Below are 20479 nucleotides of genomic sequence, written 5' to 3'. Positions count from 1 at the left end.
GACTTGCCATCTCCTAGGCTGTGTGACTTACATACGGAGCACACTGCTGGCTCCTACCCGGCTGCTCATAATCACACTGGCGCATAAAGGCCTGTCCTAGAAGCCCAGCTCAGGGCCTGGACTGAGGCTCAGTGGACACGTACTGAACGGAAGAGCCAACAAAGGGGAGATTTCCCCCAGAATACGTTTCTTTTCTTAGTCAAGACCCTTTGGAGACTTAAAGCCCCCTATAGGTGGCCTACAGGTAAGATAAGGGAACTTTAAGCAATTCCTAAAAGGGAACACTCCTTTTCTCAGCATCAGAATGGTAAGATCCTCAGAAGCAGAGCCTCAAGATCGAGCAAGGTGGAGGCAGACATGTCCAGGGATCTGAAGGCCAGATGCAGGCTCCGGAAGCCTCAAACTGACACCGACCACAAAGGTGTTCGTTGCTTCTCCCTCAGCCACGCGGGCTCCTGGGCCTCCCGACACTCCCTTTCCCAGGACTCCTGATGGTCTGCTTCCCCAGCCTCTGGGCACTTAAGTTTCCTCTCAGGTCCCATCTGCCCCAGTGAGGGTCCAGCACAGTCGACCCCCTCTCTGACCTGGCCCCTCCCTGCCTAATACTGAAATTGGTTTGGCTGAGTCCAGCTCAGGGGTGTGATCCAGAGAAACCTGGGGCACCTACTGTAATACCTCTAACCCAGGGGTGCAGACAACTTACAGCTCCAGCAACCCAGAGCCCTGGGGCTGGGAGCCCTGGAGCAAAACCAGACTGATGTAGGGAAAGAACACTTGCGGTAAGTGCCAACTCCCCCTCCCCTTCCCCCTCAGATGAGAAAGGTGGGCAGCTTGGCAGGGACAAGGGGGTGACCTATCAATGCTGGCAAGAAAACTCTCTTTCTAGACCTGGAGGAGATATTCAGGGGCCATATTTCCTGCAGACAAGGCAATGGGCATTGTTTTTGCTTCCTTTTAATGTAAACAGAATACACAAACACATTAAAAACCCCAACATGACACAAGAGAACACACGCAGATTCATATATATTTACAGAAACTTGCACACCAAGAAAAAAAAAAATGGCACCTCTGGTTAAGGGAAGCTTCTCTTCCTGTCCCAACCCCATCCAAAACCAAACTGCTGAGGCAGCTGCAGGAGCCTCTGCAATTGCTTCTGGATGAAACTTAGCAAGAGGCTGGAATGACATCAGAAACCCCCCAAAGCAAAACCAAGATTCTGACTTTCTGGCCTGGCTCTAATCCTAAGCCCTCCTCTTTGGCAAGCTGACATGCCAAGGATTTGTGTGTCTCAGGAAGAGTCAGCATGACCCCTGAAATTCAGATGCAGCGGGTTCCCAGCCCATCCCAGGTTTTCCCAGCCTTCGGTGGAATGACAAATGAGCTGCAACCAACTATGTCCATGAGAGGAGGGCGCGGAGGAGTGAAGGAAGAGAGGATCCCAAGCAGAGAGATGACCACTCCCGAGCAGGACGCTGGGAATCAATGAGAGGTCAGATGCAGACTCCCCAGCCAGCCCAGCGCTGCCTGGGAAGGGCACAGTGGGGCTGTGCTGCCACCTGGAGGGGGATGGGAGCACTGCAGCAAGAAACCAGGACAGCCCCTGGGGTACCTGGCGATCACCCCTTCTTTCATTTTCAGTCTCTTGCCCAGGAGCCTCACTGCAGCAGCTCTTCCCAGGAAATGGGCTTGGAGAAGACCTCCCTTTCTAACCAGAGGTCGTAGTTCATCTGGAAGTCCTCAGGGAGGTCCACCCGCTGGCCCAGGACACTTTGCAGGCAGTTGTCCACAGGCAGGAAGTCGGGGTTGCTGTGGACCCGGTCGTACCGCCGGGCGTTGAAGCGCTCGATGTTGGCACGGAGGGCACACTCCTCTGCCTGGAAGTCCCAAGGCCGGGCGTCAAGATCTAGGACAAAGCAGGAAGCCATGGTTAGGAGCCAAGCTCTTGTGGCAGCTCCCCTGGGGTTCACTGCAGCTTAGGGCCATGCCGGCCTGGGCTTGGAATGTTGACTGTCAACCAGGAGCAGGAAACCTCCAAGCCCCATCCTCGGGAAAACTGACAGGACTTCTTTCCTAGACACACAGGTAAGTCAGGTCAAAGGCGAAAAGCCAGAGCTACGGAGAAAGAGGCTACACTGCAGTTTATGTGGATCCAGTGAGGGAAAGCCAGGGGTACAACATGCTTCTCTCAAAGTCATGCTCTCCCTGGCTCTCTGGGATCAGAGGCAGGAACCTGCAGATCCCCTCATTTGCTTGTTCTCTCAGTTCCCTGACCAGGTGCTGTGGGCCACCTTGGCTCTGCACAAATTCAGGGCGTTGGGAGTGCAGATGCAGCCATATGGTCCTGGTGCTGCGGCCAGGAATTGTAAGGGTGTGGTAGCATGCTCAGGGGACACCGGGAAGACCCACTCTGCCAGGGAGGCCAAGGTGGGGAGGGGAGGAACACATGCAGATACAGAACAATTAGGGGGTACGGGGAGGTACCCTGCCGGGAGAGAGTACAAAACTGGGGGGAAGCATGGCCAATGTGCACTGACTGTGCCCAGAGCCCTAGGTGTGATGGGAGCTGGGCTGAGGGGAAGCTGGAACAGATTAGATGAGGACAGGGAGGGACAAAGTGTGGGCCTTAAATACGTTAAGAGTTTGGCACTAATTCTTAGGGAAATCAGAAGCCAATGAAGGATTTTACTCAGGGAGGTACCACCACTGGATCTGCATTTTAAAAAGATCACTACAGCAAAGTCTGAGGCACTGATGGAGAGAAAGGAACTGGCAGGGAATCCATCAGGAGCTGTGAGAATTTCAGTGACCAGAACCACGGCAGCTGCAGGGGGGAGAGAGGACGAGAGGACAGCGAAAGTCTTGTGACAATTTCTGGAAAAGGAGAGGGGAGGCACAGAGAGGAATGGGTATGATCACAGATGCCAAGCCTGGCAGCTTCTCCAAGTCCTTCCCAGGGCTCCCATCCTGATGCTACAGAAGCAGGAGCTGGGCTCTTCCAGGTTACTCAGAGGGAAGCTTAGAGGGAAAGCTGTCACCTCCCCGCGCCCCTCCACCCCCGCCCCGCCCTGCCCTGCCCTGCCTCGTGGGGAGCCTCACCATTGCCGTAAGCCCAGTCGTCGTTCAGCCGATGCCGCACCTTCTGGTAGATGGCAGACATCGTCTTCATGTTGCTCTTTCGCCACTGCCGCCCCAGATACTTGGTCTGCACCTTGAGCAGCTTCAGCACATAGAGCTGCATCATGGCCTGTTTCACCTTCAGGGCCCGCTTCAAGATGGGGGCTGACTTGAACACCACCAGCATCTGGGAAGGGTTACAAGGGAGGCCCACGTTGAGGGCAGAAATAAATGCCTGCACCACCACCATGCTGCTATCCCTTCTGGGGTTAAGGGCAGGGTGACCAACTGTTGCAGTTTTCCCCAGACTGAAGGGTTTCCTGGGACTTGGGACACTTCCACTGCTAAAACCAGGAGAGTCCCAGGCAAAGCTGGATGGTTGGTCATCCTAATTATGGGTCATTCTGGAATCTGAAGAAAGCTATGAACTCCTTCACCAGAAATATCCCTATGTGCACATATACACAATTTCAGAGGATTCATGGACCTCCCCACCCCAAAGGTATCCACAGACTCAGGGTTAAGGAGACTCTCAGAACCTTGGTGGAGAACCAGTGGAGATTAAGAGGATACAGAAAATTCCTTCTATATATGTAGATTTGTTTCAGCGCATGACTGAGCCTCTTCCAGCTTCCAGTTCAACTCATCAAGGCACCAGAGATCAGCCCTTAAAATGCAAGGATGTGGCTATAGGAAAGTTAGGTGAGAAGGATGCGGCTGCAGCAGCAAGCCCACCCTGGGGACCCCTGGCCTCCAACGCGAAGGGGACCGGACAGCGGGTGGCACGCTGCTTTGAGCTCCAAGATTCATGCCTGCTGACCACGCTGACTCACCATCGTCCTCGAATGCTTCCATTTGGTCAGCTTGTTCAAGATCCGAAGCAGATTAATACAAGAAAAGAGGTTCCTCCAGCAAAACTGGTTATTGTCACCTGCTTCCTACAGGGAAAACCCAGGAACAATCATCTCCTGCACAGCTGCAGGTGCTCCGCAGTTTCTAAGGCCCTCCCATCTGTGACGTCAGCACTGCTCAGTCTCTCCACGCGTGTACCAGAAACCCCCTCCTCCCCTCAGCCCAGGGGGACCTCCATCCCAGAAGCTGGCAGAGGGTAAGGGGTGCTCCCTAGAATTTTCCTGCAGGAAACATGGAGCATGATATTGGGGGCTGTGGCCTTGGCCCCCACTACCTGGGGCACCCATGCTCCCTCAGAGCTGTGGCCCCAGAGGGAAACAACTCGACCAGGTGAGCTCTGGGTCGGCAGCACCTGAAGACCACACTTCTGAAATAAGCCCTAAATCCAAATCTTCCCACTCTGCAAGGTCCGCCCCTCAGCCCTTCTATGCAATTACAGTGCTTCAAAAGCCAGGCACTCAACAGTGACCGCACCTGTGAAGAACCTCTACCCCTGTGAGGGGGAGGCAGGCTCTCCACCACAACCCTCACACCAAAGGGACCGCCGGGGAAGAGGCTAGCCACTCACCAGACTCTCGGCAGTCAGCTCTGGCAGCTCATGCACCACGCACTGAGGGTAGTCTAGGACAGAGATGCTGCACGGGGCAAGATAACCCAGGCACCCACCCTGAGCAAGGGCTGGGGTCTGGAGGAGCAGCCGCTGGCTCCTGGCCTCCCTCCCTCACTCGTCGGTGCAGAAGCAGTAACCGACCTTGTCCGCACCACCCCAGTTTCCCCAGCTCTAAGACGGGGAAATACCTGCTACTAGTGAACTCGTAAGATCCCTCTGTAGCCAGAGACAAGCTCGTAATCTTCTAAGGGGTGGAGAGAGCACATTATCCCTCCCAACAATAAATCTGGAGCGGGGGGCGGACTTCTCAAGGCAATTAATTTATGCCAAGCCCCCACTGGAGACTGTGTCTGGCTAATAGCTCAGCTTGTGGTGTATCACACTGAGGAGCCATCAATGTCAAGTGCAGCTGGCGCCAGGTGATGGGGTGGGGACAAGACATTACAGTGCACGGGGCCAAACTCCTTTGAGAGCAAGCGCCCAGCCAGTCTCCTCAAAAAAAAAAAAAAAAAGGGCACAGAAGGGCAGTGAGGGCAGTATTGGAGCCCAGGATGAGAACCCTCCCATCCAGGCAAAGACAGACTGAGTCACCTGTCACTAGACTAGCTAGACTCAGGTTTGACAAACTGGCATTCTCTATAGGCAGGGACCATGTCTCATTCATCTTTGGGTCCTATGCCTGGCAGAGCACTGGCTTGTGGGTGCTGAACGGGCTCAGTGGGAGAGGCCAGCTGGGAGCCCTGCCATCTGGCCATACCCACCCCTTCCTGATCCCTGGTCCTTATCACCTGTTCTTGGCAGTGATGTAAGACATAATGTTTTGATTGAAGAATTTCAGGATCAAAGGGATGCAGTTGGCAAACACCAGGTGCTGTGCCATGTACTCAAACTGCAAGCAACGGGAAAAAATATAAGCATGCCCCATGGGACCTCACCCTCCTTCCTCCAGTGATAAAAGGCCTTGGTTGGAGGACTGTGTCTTAGAACATTCATGCAGAGCTCAAGGAGGTTTGAAGGCCAAGGCCTCTGTTCTTTGGGGCTAGAGGAGCAGCACTGCCTGAGGCGCTCGCCCAGTGGACAGAAGGAAGGGGCTGCAGGTACCTGGTAGACGTGGTTCAACTTAAAGTGCTTGAGCAGCAGCAGCAGGACCGCAGAAATGGCCTTAACAATGACCTCTTTGTGGCGGTTCACATCCACTCCCAGCTTCATGCTCTGCAACACTGTGGTGCTAGAAGCACAATCACGCAGGTGGGCCCCCAGCAGGTGCAGCACCCTCCTCTCTGGTGGTCCCAGGAGAGATGGGATTCCTGAGCCTTCCCTGGGCAAAGCTCCCACCTCACCCCCACCCTACGGACATCTCAGAGGTTAGGCCCAGCTCCACCCACCCACCTTCCAAGCAATCTAGCTCAGCACAACTGATTTCTTCCTTGTGATGCCCCAAACACATTCTTAGCCTATTTCTTTGCTTTTCCTCCAAAAATGAACTTCTCATCTCAAGATCTCCCCTAAGCTTCTGCCACCATATGAACTTGTGTTCCTCAGAGTGTGTTCTGTGGAATACCAGTATATTGAGATGTTTCATATTATGGGGAAAAGGGGTTTTGGAGTCAGATAAATTTAGGAAGCATTTACTTAAATCAGTTTCTCGCAAATTTAGGAGCTCTCACTATAAATCTTTATAAGAGGAGATCAATATTTGACCGTGGAGTCCTTTTCCTAAGGACCATCACGATGGCCTGGTGCTCCATGACATTCCCTTTGGTGTTAGCCAACCCTGCCTCCTCCCTCACTTGGCTGTCACACCAGACGCAAGGGGCCCACCCACCAGGGAACTGGCCTCAGAGCTGGGTGGTACTGGTAGGCAGGCAGGAGATCAAGTGCCCAGGTCCTTCTCAAAGCACAACGTGATCTTGGTTTGTACTCTCACATCAAAAAGATGAGGTCAGTGCCCCAGGGAGGAAGAACCCCTAAGGATTTTACTATCACCCTGAGACATTCAAAAATATTCTGCATGCCAGTTCACTGGCAAATAGGAAAGAATCTACACCCAGCTCAGGTCCAGCTGTTGGCTGATTTTTGTCCAGAAGCTAAAACTGTATGTCCTGGATGTCCCAATCACATAGCTTTCAAGGGAGCCTCTGGGGAAATGTCAAACAGTCCGATTCATTTTATAGAGGAGGAAGTGACTTTCACCAATTCACTCAGATATTCACTCAGTGGCAGAGTCTACACTAGAATCCAGGCCAGCCAGATTAAGCCACCTCCCCAAGCAGTAAAACTAAATTATTTCACCCAGTACGTTTTCTTTCTTCTGAGCCAGGAATACCCTAAACTTAATCTGCAGAGAAGCTGAGCCAAAACAACAGCAGCAGCAACAACAACAAAAACAAAGAATGACAACAGCAAACAAGCTAGCAAACAGTGGGACCAAAAGGCAAACACTTCCCCTTTCCCCTCTACCCTTCTGCCCCTGACCTGCTCCATTCCTAGGAACCACACACACTCAATACTCAAGACTTGATACTCACGGCATCTCCTCAGGCAGGACATCTGCTAGGATGTTGATTGAGTCCGTTTTGGCCTTTGAGGTGGGGGCTGCGGCCAGCAGGATCTTCAGCAGCGCAATCTGGGGAGGAGCAGACCATTCACACGGCATGGGTGAGAGGGGCCAGGGGCAGCACTAGGCCCTGAGAGGTGGTCCTTCTGGAGGTGCTCAGGCAGCAGAAGGAGGGGTTAAAGGACACTGGCGGGCATGCTCTCAAGGCCAGCGTTGTCGGGAGGGGACCCCATGGCAGGTCGAGCACTCAGGAGAAGTGCACTCACCATGTACTGCGGCAGGCTGGGGAGCAAGCCTTGGTAGAGGGTTTCTGCAGGGACTTGCTCGACTTCCTCTTCTCCCTTTCAACAAAATGGGTACAATGGGTACAAATACAAAGCCCGGTCCTGACGATGCTCTCCTGAGCCAGCTTGCTGGTTGGCTGGAGGAGAATCTGTAAGTATGGATGTAAATGATGATAATGATAGCAAACCTTGAATAATACAACATGCCAGACACTTTACTTGTAAAAACACATTTAATCCTTACTACAACTCTACGGAGAAGGTACTATTGTCATTCCCATTTAACAGGCTAGGGAACGAAAGCAGAAGGAGAGCCAGTACCTTGCCTAGGTTGCCACCCACTAAGTGGTGGAGCCAGGATTCAGAGGAAGGTGGCTGGCCCAGAGTCTGTGCTCTTAAGCCCTGTTCCTGACACTCACCAGCCCTGCAGCGGGAGCCAGACTGGGAGCTTTTGGAGGGCAGGCCTGGGGCATTTTGCGGTCTAGGCCCAGCACAGTGCTGGGAACAGCTGGGATCCTGCGGACCGAGGAGGGCCTCCAACTCACCCCTGAGAGAGGAGAGCGAAGGTACTCCTCCTCCATCTGCGCCTGGACCTCTGCAATCGATGTGTACTTGTGCTGGAGAGAGAGGGAAAGAGGCGCTGGGGAAAACACCCCTCATTCTCTGGCCAAATGCCCACACCTGGCAAAGACCCCACACAATTTTCTTCAAACACCATCTTCTCAAAGAGCGCTAAGTCACCATACAGATCCCGAACTGAAATCCCAAACCTGAAATATTTTTCTAAGTGGGCACCTACCTCTTAAAACCAGTGTAAAAAAGCACACAATAGATCAGAAAAAAAAGCAAATTAAAGGAGAAAAGGGGGTTTTCAGACAGTGACAATGACAGGAGGAAAACAAAAGCAGAATCAAGCACCCAAGTACTCAGAATCAAGTACTCAAATGCTCAAAAAGCCCCTGCATGAAGCCCACTCGGTACTACAAATTTCAAAAATGTATTTCAAAAACATATAAACATTTACATTCCAGACATGCTATTAGGGGCCACACCTCTTCCCCACTCGTGCTGCTTCCTCCCAGGTGGAGGGACACGAGTGCACAGAGCACTCCTGGTCCCTCCCCGCCCCTCCCCCACACTCACTCCTCCCCTCCCGGACTGGCGACTGGCGAGTACGGGAGGAGGAACAGGACAGTCTCAGCCCCTCTTTCTCTTCTCTCTTCAGAAAAAAGAAAAGCCTGTAAACTCTTCTGCTCCTTGACCAGGCTCAGCAGGGTTCTAGCACTGCCTGGTCTGGGTAGGCGAGTCTGCCTAACTCTGGAAGTGAGGTAATCTGGACACCTACTGTTGTGTTCTCATGCCTCATTCTCCAATCACTCCATGGGCAATAAAGCTGGCATTTAAATCTCCCTCTGCCTACTCCCCTAACTCAACCGCCTTAGGACTTGGGCAAGGAAAAGGCAGGCTATTTACTAAGCCCCTTAAAACTCCAACTGTCAAGTAATATAATCTTTCATGAACCCCCACTAAGTGCCCAACAAAAGCTCAGTTAAAATAAGTAAAATGAAAAAAAAAAAAAGTAAAATGCACGAAAAACTGTTTTAAAGGTTGCTGCCACTGTCCACCTATTCCTCCACCCCCAGTTCCTTCAGGCGGACAGATGTCTAAAAAGGCTTCTCCCAAAGGGCTGGTCTCATTTTACTCACTTGGGACCAACCTAGGCCAAAAGCTCACCCAAAGCCACCTACCTGCTTCAGAGTCTTGATGCTTTCGTGGATTGGCCTGGGCAGCCCCACCACTGTGTTCGTGTCACTGGAGAATAACAAAGGCCCTGTGTTAGGCCTGGGTCCCCAAACACCAAAGGCTGGGTGACCCCACTACCTTTCTTCAAAAGGAACTCGGATCACACTCACCTGCCCAGAGTGTAACCTATGAACTTGCTGCGGCTGGACTCGAGGAACACCTCGATGTCCTTCTCTCTGCCAAAGGAAAAGACTGCGGCTTTCTTAAATGTTATCTCAAGGCATCATAGTTAATAAAACACAGAAAACACAGAATGTCCAGAAACTGTGAAGCCAAAAAGAAAAAGTCTCCCACAATTGTTTTTCTTTTTGGAAAAAAGAAAATAAAAAAACAAAGAACTGAAATCTTCAGACTATTTTAAGGTCCTTCATAATGCTGTTGGATCAATAATCTAAAAATGTATTATGTGTAACTAGTTTATTCATAAAATTAAGGTGATACATCAAACTTAAAAGCATACTTTATTCAGATATTAATAACAAGTTTGTCACAACAGAATTTCTCAGATATTTACAATTTTTACAATTAGAGCTGTAAGCTACTGATTTTTTCATGAGTCACACTGTCCTGTCTCAGACAACCAGGCTAGCTTGCATTTTCTGATGACTTGTTTTGTATTCCCATCACAGATCACTGAAAACTGGGGCTTTAACCTGGATCAAGAAAATGACCCCTATATCTTTTCACATGTTCATCTATTTCTTAAGTTGGTGCCCTTTCAAACAGATACCATTTATATACATCCAGGAACCTTGACATCCACTGATTCCCGCACATATATCTCAAACATCTTAATTATGGTTCTAAAGAAATTCTTCCTTAATCTATAATTTTCTGTCAAAAATCATATACAACCCCAGGGTGGGTGGAGATGGGTTCACTTAAATGTCCTTGTTTTAATTTTTTCCCATTCCCTTTCACTAGTATCACGTCCAATCAAGAGCTAACCCAGGGCTTCCCTGGTGGCGCAGTGGTTGAGAATCTGCCTGCCAATGCAGGGGACACGGGTTCGAGCCCTGGTCTGGGAAGATCCCACGTGCTGCGGAGCAACTAGGCCCGTGAGCCACAACTACTGAGCCTGCGCGTCTGGAGCCTGTGCTCCACAACAAGAGAGGCCACGACAGTGAGAGGCCCGCGCACCGCGATGAAGAGTGGCCCCCACTCGCCGCAACTAGAGAAAGCCCTCGCACAGAAATGAAGACCCAACACAGCCAAAAATAAATAAATAAATTAATTAATTAATTAAAAAAAAAAAAAAAAAAAAGAGCTAACCCACGTTACTGACTCAAGAGCCATATAAGGGCCTCTCTGGGCAAGGCCAGCACCCTGACACCCCCAGGGCCAGCACTGGGCACTTTAAGAGAGGCTCATCGCAGAGCCAAGGCCAGCATGGCCCTGCACAGGACCTCATGTGACAACTCAGGCCCGGTGCCAGGCGTGGGGATGTGACAACACTGGTTTCAGGAGCAAAGAGTGTTGCGGAGGTCTGAGACTCACCTGACCTTGGGAGCCCACGGGAGCCCCTTTGGGCAGGTAAGCCTGTCAGTCTGGGGGTGCTGCAGTGGGGGAGGCATCACCTCATCCCGCTCAAGGGGGAATGTCTCCCCCTCCAGACTGTTGTCGTCATCATTCTCCTCTTCCTCCTCTCGAGAGTCATCAGCCTTGTAGGGATCCCGCTCGTTGAAGGCATCCAAGTTGTCCTGCTTTATCAGAGCCTGAGAGCAGAGGGACGGGAGAGCAGACAAGAGCCAACTGACGAACTAGATAAAAAGGGGCACGGAGGCTAAAGAAGTGATCACACAGAAAGGTGGTAGGAAGAGAGCCATGAGCAGTGGAAAAACCTGAGAGGAAGTCAAGGTTGGGCCCAAGTGACAAATCAGTCCTTGCCCAAGTCCCTCAAAAGTGCCACATTCTGAGTGCCCACTATAAACTGGGCCCTGGGCTGGGGACACAGTGTCCCTGCCCTAAAGGCATTCATTCTGACTTGCTGATCAGAGGGGACTTCAACAACCTTCCAACAACCTGGGGCGCATCCAGTGACTATGCCACTGCACCTGTGCACCCTGAGAACTCTCAGGAGTCGTAGGGACCTTGTCGCCCTCACCTTGTGCTCCCGACGGCCCCGTTTCTGCTGCTGCTCGATCAGGTCAGAGGCAGAGGCTGGCGGAGAGGCAGCCCTCATGTTGCGGATGACTTTGATGCTGTCCTCAGGCAGCGGGGGGAGGCCCAGGATGGCACGCTTCTCGGCCTTCATGCTCTGCAGCTCCTCAAAGCCGCCCAGCATGCACTGTGTCACAGACAGGCGCGGAGCCGGGACAACATGTCCGTAAGCGGGTCCCTGTGTCAGGCTCAAAAGCATCTGTGACACCGTGACCCGTATCTTTACAGAGACCCACACAACCTCTGAACAAGGGACTGAATGCACCCCCAGGAGAAATGAGCGACATCAGCATGGGGGAGGAGCAGAGGGGGCAAGGAGTGGAGACGCGCAGGCTGACTGAGCCTAGTGCAGAGGTACACCTAGCTCCGTGTGTACAACAGACCCTCGAGTGCGACAAAGGCCATCTGAAGAGCTTAACCCTTCAAGCTCCTAGAAAAGTAGGTGGGACTCAAATGCTTCAAAAGCTGTACATGCCAGTCTTTCAAAGCCAAATTGGGAATACACTGTTGGATGTTCAAATTAAAAAACAACAAAAAAAATAAAAACCCACCTTCATCTAAACATCCCCCTAGAAGCAAAACCTCAGCAGCGTTCAGCAATTTTAGGCTGCTTAGTTTCACTGTTTCTGAGCAATTCAGCTTTCCTCTCTGGCTTCAGTGAGGCTTCCTGGGGAATCAACAGGCTTATCCCGCCAAGATCAAATGTGTAGCGCACTCTAAAGAGGCCTGACCTCACTGAGCCCTGGCTCCGCAGAGCTGGCCCCTTCTGAAAGAGGGGAAGGCGAGTCTCAGGAAGAGCAGGAGTCCAGACTCCAGCTCCGCTGTCTTCCCAGGTCGTTCCTCCTGGAGAGAAGGGCTCCTGGTTTGGCCTGGGCCTGGCTGCTGACAATGGCTCCCAAGCCAAGGGTGCTAGCCAGCCCACTCTCCTGGACCCACCCCTTCACTAGCTAGAAAAAGAGTCAGCTTTCACACCGTACCCTGAGGAAAATGTAGGCACAGGTCTCACTCTTTCTTCTTTCAAGTGACATCTGACTGAGGGGGCCCCAATTATACCAGCTCTAATTTTGCCTCAAATCACTTTAAAACTCCAGGTTCATGAGCGGCTTGCCTGGAGAGACGTGCCCTATGACTGCAGAAAACAGCTTCCAGGAACCAGGGAGCCAACAATCTATTCTGATTCAAAGGCCAAGCCCCCTTTGGCTGCAGTGAGGCCAAAGTGACACTTTTTTTGTCATCGCCTTTCAGGAATCTTCTTTCAGAATTTTTTTTTAACCGAAGCAGTTATATATTCATATAATTCAATATTCAAAAGGATATACAGTGACAACTCTCCCTCCTGCCCTGTCCCCTAGCACGGGAATTCCCCTTCAAGGACGCACTCACCAGTACTGTCTTCCAGAGCAGCAAGAGAACCTTCTTCATGGGGAAGTGAGGGGCATGGCCGCTGCAAAATTTGGTCACCATCCCAAATAGCATGATGGCAAATGGCTCGCTGTTGTACAGAGGGGAACCTGGGGTACACAAAGGTATCAGGACCACAGGCAGGAACAGGACCCTCCCAAAGCCCTCCAGCCTCAATTCCCAGGCAGGGCCTCAAGCCAGGATCCCCAGAGTCCTACCCAGCTCAGCCCTGAAGGTCTGTCGCATTGTCCTCCATTCGGCCTTATCACCCTCACATTCCTGGTGAACGGTCTCCACAATCAGGTACATGATGTTTAGCAAGACCCTGGCGACAAGAGCCAGCTATAATGAAGCAGGATGGGGGGGTCAAGGGAGCACCCCCTGGCTTCCTCACATCCCACACGACATGAGAAAGGCCTGAGCACCAAGGCTGGCTGGGGGGGAGGGCTGTAATGTAGAAAAAACTAAAAACTCAAGAGTCCCACAGAGCACCTTGCGGTGCTTCCTTCTCTGTGTCTGGTGCTGAGGTTGGGACCAGATCGTCTTCCATTTCTAGCAGAGTGCTTGCTCAAAGCAGGTGCTTAATAAGTGGCTGCTGAATGGATTGATATGAACAAGAATGGCCAAAAGCATTTACTACCCTAAGCTTCCCGGAATGAGAAAAACACAGAGGCAGGCGTGAGCTATGGAAGCCAGTGTTGGATGAGATAAAGCAGTGGATGATCAAGGTGAGAGCAAGGAAGTGTTTACCATGACGGAGGGGAAATCAGGAGCGAGCAGGGCGATGGCCAGGGACCCTAACTACAGTGGGGAACACCACCAACATCTAACCTGAAAACTTCCACATTCACAAAGAGTCAGATTCTAATCCTCACAAAAATGGGAAGGTGATCTTGTTGTTTAGCAGTTGCTATTACTTCCAGCACAGCCAGGAAACGTCATGAAGTTGTCAGGACTAACCCCACACAGACAGGCATCAAGCTGTGCACGGAAAGGCAGAAGCAGAAGGAGCCACCTCATGTGCTTTGTCCAAATACAAAATGCCACTCCACCAGGTTTCCCAGCAGTGGTGTGGGCAGGAGGCCACATTTCACTGTGGCTCTATTAAGCATCTTCACCCTGGATTTCCGCTGGGAGTCTCAACCCAGGGCCCCACCTAGGGAGCGCCCTCAGTAGGGCCTACTGATCACACTGAGTCCATCACGCCTGCAAATTAGAGGGTGAGCACACACAGCAAGGAAACCCAAAGGTACCCGCCCATGCCCTGCCCTGCCCTCGCTCTCCAGCTAGAGCTCAGGGAGTCCGGGCTTGCTGCTCGCCTCACCTCAGGTCTGTGCTATCAGCCAGGGAGATGGCCGGCTTCCTCACCGCACTGCTGCAGGCGGCACTGTTGCTGCAGGAGAGATGCGAGAGTCAGTGCCTTCCCCCAGGAAGGAAGAGAAGTGGCTCCCCCGACAAGTGCCGCCCAACAGGGGGATAAAACCCTATGCTATGCGCTTAGATTGCAGAAGAACCCACAGGACCCAGAGGGTAAGGACTCAAGCCCGAGACCAGACTGCCAAGGTTTGAATCTTGGCTCTAACACTTACTAGTTATGTGCCCTTGGGCACTCAACTTCTCGGTGCCATAGTTTCCTCATCTGCAAAATAGGGACGGTAATAGCAGCTAATTCATTAACATGAATTAGTACATGTAGTGTCCTTAGAACAATGCCTGGGACATATAAGCACGCAATGAGTGCTTTTATTATTGATGGTGTTTTCCTCAGATGAGCAGCAGCTGACCTGTCCACCAAACAAAGGACTAGTGGAGACACAGGCTAGAGCAGGCTTTGTTTGAGCCCATGTGTCAGACTTGTGCCTGGTCTCCTGCTCAGGGGAAACTTGCGGTCAAACACAATGGAGTCTGAAGGTTCAAAATGAGAAGGCTTTTTTATTTTTCTCAGGGGCACTGTGGGCCTGGGCAAGAGCTGCAGTGTCTGGCGAGCTCTCTGGTGTTAGCGGGCTGCGAGGCCCCTCACTGGTCTTCAACGTTTGGGTGAGCATCTCCCGTTATTCAACCTGGCTGGTTAGAACAGAACCCCATGTGGCGCATATAACCCTCTGAAAACCAGTTCTGCAAGCTCTGTCCCTCCGCCGCCCTCTCCCTACTTCAGCCCCTCAGAAGAACTCACTCTATTTCCATGTTCAGAAGCTCCACCAAAGCGTTGAATGTGCCCACCTCCAGGAGCAGAAAGATGTTGTAGCGCATCCAGGACTGCACCTCTGCCTCCGAGCTACACTCCCCGAAGGTGCCTGCAAACACAGGGCACAGCTCACTGAGCCCCTGTCCATATCTGACTGGGCAGCATCACTGAAGTGGGTGCCGGGGTCCCTGGGTGTCCACTCAGACCTTGGGCAACGTAGAGAATCGCTCGAGCCACCTTCAGCCTCTTCTCCCTGGCAGTGACCTCCAAGCCGTCCAGGAGCCTCATAGCGTGGGTGCGGTGCTGGCTGGTGTCCAGCTCAGTCCACTTCTTATCTGTCACTGCCGGGCAAGAGACAACTTACACTGGAGCCCAAAAAATCCTCACCGTGGGGCGGACACCATGTTAACCCATCAAATTCAGGACTGCCACAGAACCAGAACACTCAGGAAGATAAATTACTCTCTATATAAGGGATGAGGTCACACTGCTGCCCTATGAATTTGAATTTCCAGACTGAAACACTGCTGCCCTATGAATTTGAATTTCCAGACTGAAACACTGCTTTTTTGGGTGCAATTTTAATCACATAAAGTTTTTTCCCCCCAATACTCACATTCTGAAAAGGCCCCACCAGAGTACCTGCAAGCCCACCCTAAATGTCACATCTGGCCTTGAATAATCATGGTTGAGCAGGTTTCTTAGGCCACTCCAGGATGACTTAGGTCATTCAGATGACTAAGAGAAGCCCTGCAGAGCTCTCATGATGCAAGCTGAAAGAGCCAAGAAGCAGGGGGAATCGTCTCACCGTGCATCCAGAAGTCCTCCTCAAAGCATTTTCGATTCATCAGGAATTCTGGCCCTTCTGTATAGCTGTAAAGCTCTGTCAAGAACAAAGTGTCATCATCTCCTTGTCCACGTCCTACAGCAGGTGTCACATGTAGCAGAGAAGGTATGCTTCTAGGCCCAGCTCTGTCCCTGAGTCACAGTGACTCCTGGACTATGCTGTCTAATTACTAACGGGGTCTTAGTGCTCTGATGTGCACAAAGGAGAGAATGCTGACTTCCCTTGCAGCCGATAACCAGATGCCAGTTAGGCATAAAGCCAGGCATTTCCAGTCCGACGTGCATCAACCCCACCATGCCATGCCAGAGGCTGACCGCCACCGTGAACGTGTGTCTGTCAAGTGGCTTGAGAATAGGGCCTGTGCTATGGAGGCATGAGAATCAGCTCAGGCTGACTTCATATTACACGTGAGCAGCAGTGGCAGCGACAGATGGGCACAGGTGCAGGCACACTTGCTGGCACTCCTCAGGACCCCTGCTCTAGGAGAGACCACTGTCAGGGGGATTGCACATGGCCAAGGAACATCAGTGTCCACACTGGGACTGGGCCACAGCCAAGTAAGCTGATCATGCAGAGACACTTCATAAAAGTAAAGGACAAGCCGAAGTTATGAGATACAAAGGGCTTGAATCCAATAATTAACATGCTTTACATATACACATCACTACTAGGACTATCTAGGGGGAAAAAATGAACTCCAAAATGACACTCACTCCTAATTTTATTAAAGACCAATAAGGAAAAAAAGCACCCCCCAATAATAGGAAGGCCTGTGCTTTACCTGAGAGCTCTGCAGCCCACTTGTCTGTGTCAGCATACTCAAACTCCAGGTCTGGAGACTCGGAATAGCCCTGTTGAGAAAAGGAGAGTTATGCAAAAGATCACTGTGTTTTCTAAAGGAACAAACACATATGCTTCCAGAGACACTGTTGTGTTACAGGACGTCCTTGCCTCCACTTTTCTAATGTTGTATCGCAGTATTTTGTCTCCTGGGAAGTTCAGGTCTCCCTAACAAGCCCTCTCAGAGCACCTTGCACTGCTCCTTCACAGCACTTATCATAATTCATAATCATATATGCGCATGTGTATCTGTTTAGTGTCTGCCTCTCCATGAGACTGCCAAGTTTCCTGAGAGTGGGAATTTTGTCCATTTTGCTCACCAATGATTCCACAATGCCCAGCACACTACTTGGCATGAATGACTAAATGAATGAATAGCTTATACTCAAATAAATACTTGTTGGATGAATGAACACTAAAGCTTCCATGTTTTCTGTGCAGTGAAATGACCATTCCACATGGTGCTAAGATTTTGGAAGCCTCATTTCTTTCTGGCTAGTGGGCTATCAATAGCTCAGAACAAAATGAGTATTGACACCCTCAGCCTTCCTGCCCTTCTCTCAAATTTCAGTGAGAACTGACAGAGAAGGCAGCGGCTGAACAGAAATGGGTTCCCTCCCACACAGAGGAGAGACTATGACAAAGAGAATCTTTTTACTGCTGGGGATAGGTGAGTACTGAGAACGCACCATCTTGGAAGCCTTGTTCTGGGAAAAGAGAAGAGGCGAAGAGAAAGGTAGTCCTTGAACTTAATTACAATTTACTTGGGAAGACAAAGACCACCCACAAAATGATACAACATACCCACAAACAGTGAATAACATGAAGAACTCTACTCCTTATTCGACTCAACAGAGTGCACACTTTCATAAGTTCCTGAGCTTCAGTTTCTTCATTTATGGAATGAGGATGACAGAAATCTATCTTGAAGGTTTTTAAGGACTAATCAAAACTGTGTAGCACACAGTGGACTCTCATCAAATATCTGCCTCCCTGTCCTGCAGGCATTCCTCATGCTCCCAGCCTACTGATTTCAGCTATGACTCAAAAAAGAGCCACATCAGTATCTGTAAGAAAACAGATTTAAGCAGGTCTCTCAGCTTAAATGTGTTCTCTGACTGACCTTCCACGTGTTGGGTCTATATAGAAATTAAAGGGCAGAATGAGCAAGTGCATTTAATGGCCACTTAGGAAACTTTTTAACTATTTTAGAACTAGGACTCCTCTCATGATGAAAGTGGATTCACCCCTACCACTTTCATAATCCTCCATACTTGAAAAATTATTAAGAAGTCGCCACTGATGTGCAATAAGCCCACCATGCAAGGGCTACTAAAAAGTCAGTTTCATTGCTTTTTCAAATAATTCACTTCAAGCTCAAAGTGTATCTGATTGGAACTTGCCAAATTTTGATGTTTTATCAGAGGTTTGCTCTTGCCAACAAAAACCCAAAAGCTTGAGAGGAACTGATTTCACATGTCTAAAGACGACATCATCACTCTTTGGTATGACCTGGTACATTATGTCTGGACAATGAGGAATTCCCTCTCATTAATAAGCACCTGACTGCTAATCAGCCTCGGAGTCCTCTCAGGTGAAGAAAACCTCACAGTAAGTGCTCTGGGAACATGGTGATTAAGAAGCCCTAAAGCGCTGCGACGTGCGTGTCTTCATTCATGAATTCTACAACGGAGGCAGTGGGAGTAATTCTTTAACTCGGGGTGAGGTGACTAGTCAGCTCCAGACTACCGTGTCTCCGGAATGGGAGGAACAGCCCACTAGCAAGAGAAGAGGGATGCTGAGCCCTAACGCATGTTTAATATATATTTCTAATCTTTAACAGTTCAGCATCGGGCGCACTGGGCACACCAACCACCGGGCACTGTCAAACCGTGGCCTGAACCCGCAGTGGCTAAGGTCAGAGAGAACAGGACTGCTCCCCCTCCTACTCTCGCAACCTCGAGGCGCACAGTGTATACTATTAGTGCTAATTAGCTCCGTCCGTCTTCCAGGTGCCTTCCCAACCCTCGCCAGTCCCTTCCCTGCCCACACACGCCGTCCGCCGCGGAACCCACGCGACCAGAAGCCGGAGATGACTAGGGGGTCTGGGGGTGCAGCCGCCCCGCCCTCTGGAGCGCACGCAGACCACTGACTCTTCACCCCTGAACTGAGGCAGGGGGCGGATTCCCCAGGGGCTGGGACCCGGAGGTCGCGCTCACAGCCCCGGCCGCAGAGGAGCGAACGAGCGGACACCGGCTCGGGGAGGATCTCCTGGGCTGCGAAGCTCCGGGAGGGGACCCCGCCTTCACGCCTCCGGCCTCGGGGAATGCCAGCCTTGCTTCCTGCTCTTTTCGCTGTAAATGACAACTCCCCTGCCGAACCCTCCGGGAAACCCAGCCTGGACCCGAAAGTGGCCCCGGGCCCGGACCCCCCGCCGCCGCCTGCCTGGTGTTAGCCTCGCCCCCCGAAGCTCCTGACCTCCGAGTCTTTGCGCTGGTTGCGGTTGAACTCTCGGGCTTTGCCCCCGGGCAGGAGGCTCCCAGCGATCCGCGGTGCCCCAGCAGGAGGCTGCGCCGTTGCGGGCGGCGGAGGTGGCGGCGGCTGGGGCTGCTTGTTGTTCATGATCAGCAGGCCGGGACTGCCGACCGCCGGCTCCATCTTGGCTGCTCCACACCCCCGGCTCAATTCACAGACTGTAGCGATGATGCAACTCTCGCGTGATTTCCTCCTGGAACGGTCCCTGGTCGCCATATTAAGTGTGGCGGCAAGCGGCAGAGCCGTCTTGGCTGCCCAACACCTCGCGAGATTTCCTCTGTGGACTCTAGTTCTTCTACGTCTTTTTAGTTTCTACCCTGTTTCTTTTCCAGTTTAGAGGTCGTTTTATCTGTGAAGGTTCCCTTAGCCCCTTCAGTCAGTTTAGTGCCCCTCCCCTTCCTTTAACATTGCTTTGCACTTGTCACTTTTACAGCCCTGTCGGGGGTATTGTAGTGAACAAAATGGACACGATCCCAGTCTTCACAAAGATTACATTCACGTGGGGGCGATGTGGGAAACAAATGAGTAAATCAATGAAACAATTACAGTTTTAACATTAATTAATCATTCATTCAACAAACATTTAATGAATGCCTCCTAGGCTCCAGGCAGTGCGATAGAATGGGGGACAAAATCAAGTTCCTGCACTAATGGTACATAACATAGAGCCTAGTGGGAGAGACAGACAATGCGGTCACAATTAGACAAATAAGTGCTGAGAAGAAATGAAGTGTAAGGGATTGGAAGGTGACAGTGATGGGGGCGGGGGAGGTGCGGCAGGGCTATATTAGATAGGCTGCTCAGGGAAGGCAGGCCTGAGAGTGCGATTTTGAATGAGTTCTCAAGTGAGGGAGAGCCACACCAAGATCCATGGAAGCAACACAGGCAGAAGGACCAGCTAACTGCAGAAGCTCCGAGGTGCTGTGGCAGGAACTGAGTGAGCCAGGGGAAGAATAGTAGGAGATGAGGGCCATGTAAATGCAGGGGCCAGATAAGTATAGAGGCTTGAAAGGCATGGATCGGAGTTTGGATTTTATTCTAAGTGAAATGGAAAACCAGCAGAAGGTGTTAACCAGGCAGGTGTAATGGTCTGATGTTTAAAAGACCAATCTGGCTGCTTTTAGAAAAGGGATTGGGAGAGTAGGTGCCAGAATAGGTGGGGGTAGACAGGTTAAGAGACTATATAGGTGGAAATGATGGTGTTTTACACCAGGGCAGATCATTGGGT

General features: G+C 51.2%; 1 protein-coding gene across 1 annotated transcript; it reads right to left on the bottom strand.

Moving 5' to 3' along the window:
- Positions 1-938: 938 nt before the first annotated feature.
- Positions 939-19393, bottom strand: STRIP1 (striatin interacting protein 1). Its single transcript, XM_068540455.1, has 21 exons — positions 19195-19393; positions 16658-16727; positions 15838-15912; positions 15236-15370; positions 15018-15138; positions 14169-14237; positions 13063-13169; positions 12827-12954; positions 11388-11570; positions 10781-10998; positions 9394-9459; positions 9229-9292; positions 8026-8097; positions 7463-7537; positions 7168-7265; positions 5741-5867; positions 5428-5528; positions 4598-4664; positions 3951-4055; positions 3100-3304; positions 939-1906 (listed from the first exon to the last, which is right to left on the bottom strand). The coding sequence occupies exons 1-21, from the start codon at positions 19372-19374 to the stop codon at positions 1659-1661; spliced, it is 2514 nt and encodes an 837-aa protein (XP_068396556.1). The 5' UTR covers positions 19375-19393; the 3' UTR covers positions 939-1658.
- Positions 19394-20479: the final 1086 nt, after the last annotated feature.

The sequence above is a fragment of the Eschrichtius robustus genome, chromosome 3, assembly GCF_028021215.1.
Source record: "Eschrichtius robustus isolate mEscRob2 chromosome 3, mEscRob2.pri, whole genome shotgun sequence".
NCBI lineage: Eukaryota > Metazoa > Chordata > Mammalia > Artiodactyla > Eschrichtiidae > Eschrichtius > Eschrichtius robustus.
The sequence above is the reverse complement of the archived record's forward strand: the minus strand, read 5'-3'. Positions and strand labels throughout refer to the sequence as shown.

Excerpts from the sequence above, each read along its gene's own strand:
- STRIP1 (XM_068540455.1), bottom strand. The coding sequence starts at position 19,374 with ATGGAGCCGGCGGTCGGCAGTCCCGGCCTGCTGATCATGAACAACAAG. Across the intron at positions 15,371-15,837 it reads GGAGGACTTCTGGATGCACG|TGACAGATAAGAAGTGGACT; the intron begins GTGAGACGATTC and ends CTTGCCCGGCAG. Across the intron at positions 3,305-3,950 it reads GGAAGCATTCGAGGACGATG|ATGCTGGTGGTGTTCAAGTC; the intron begins GTGAGTCAGCGT and ends AACCCTTCCCAG.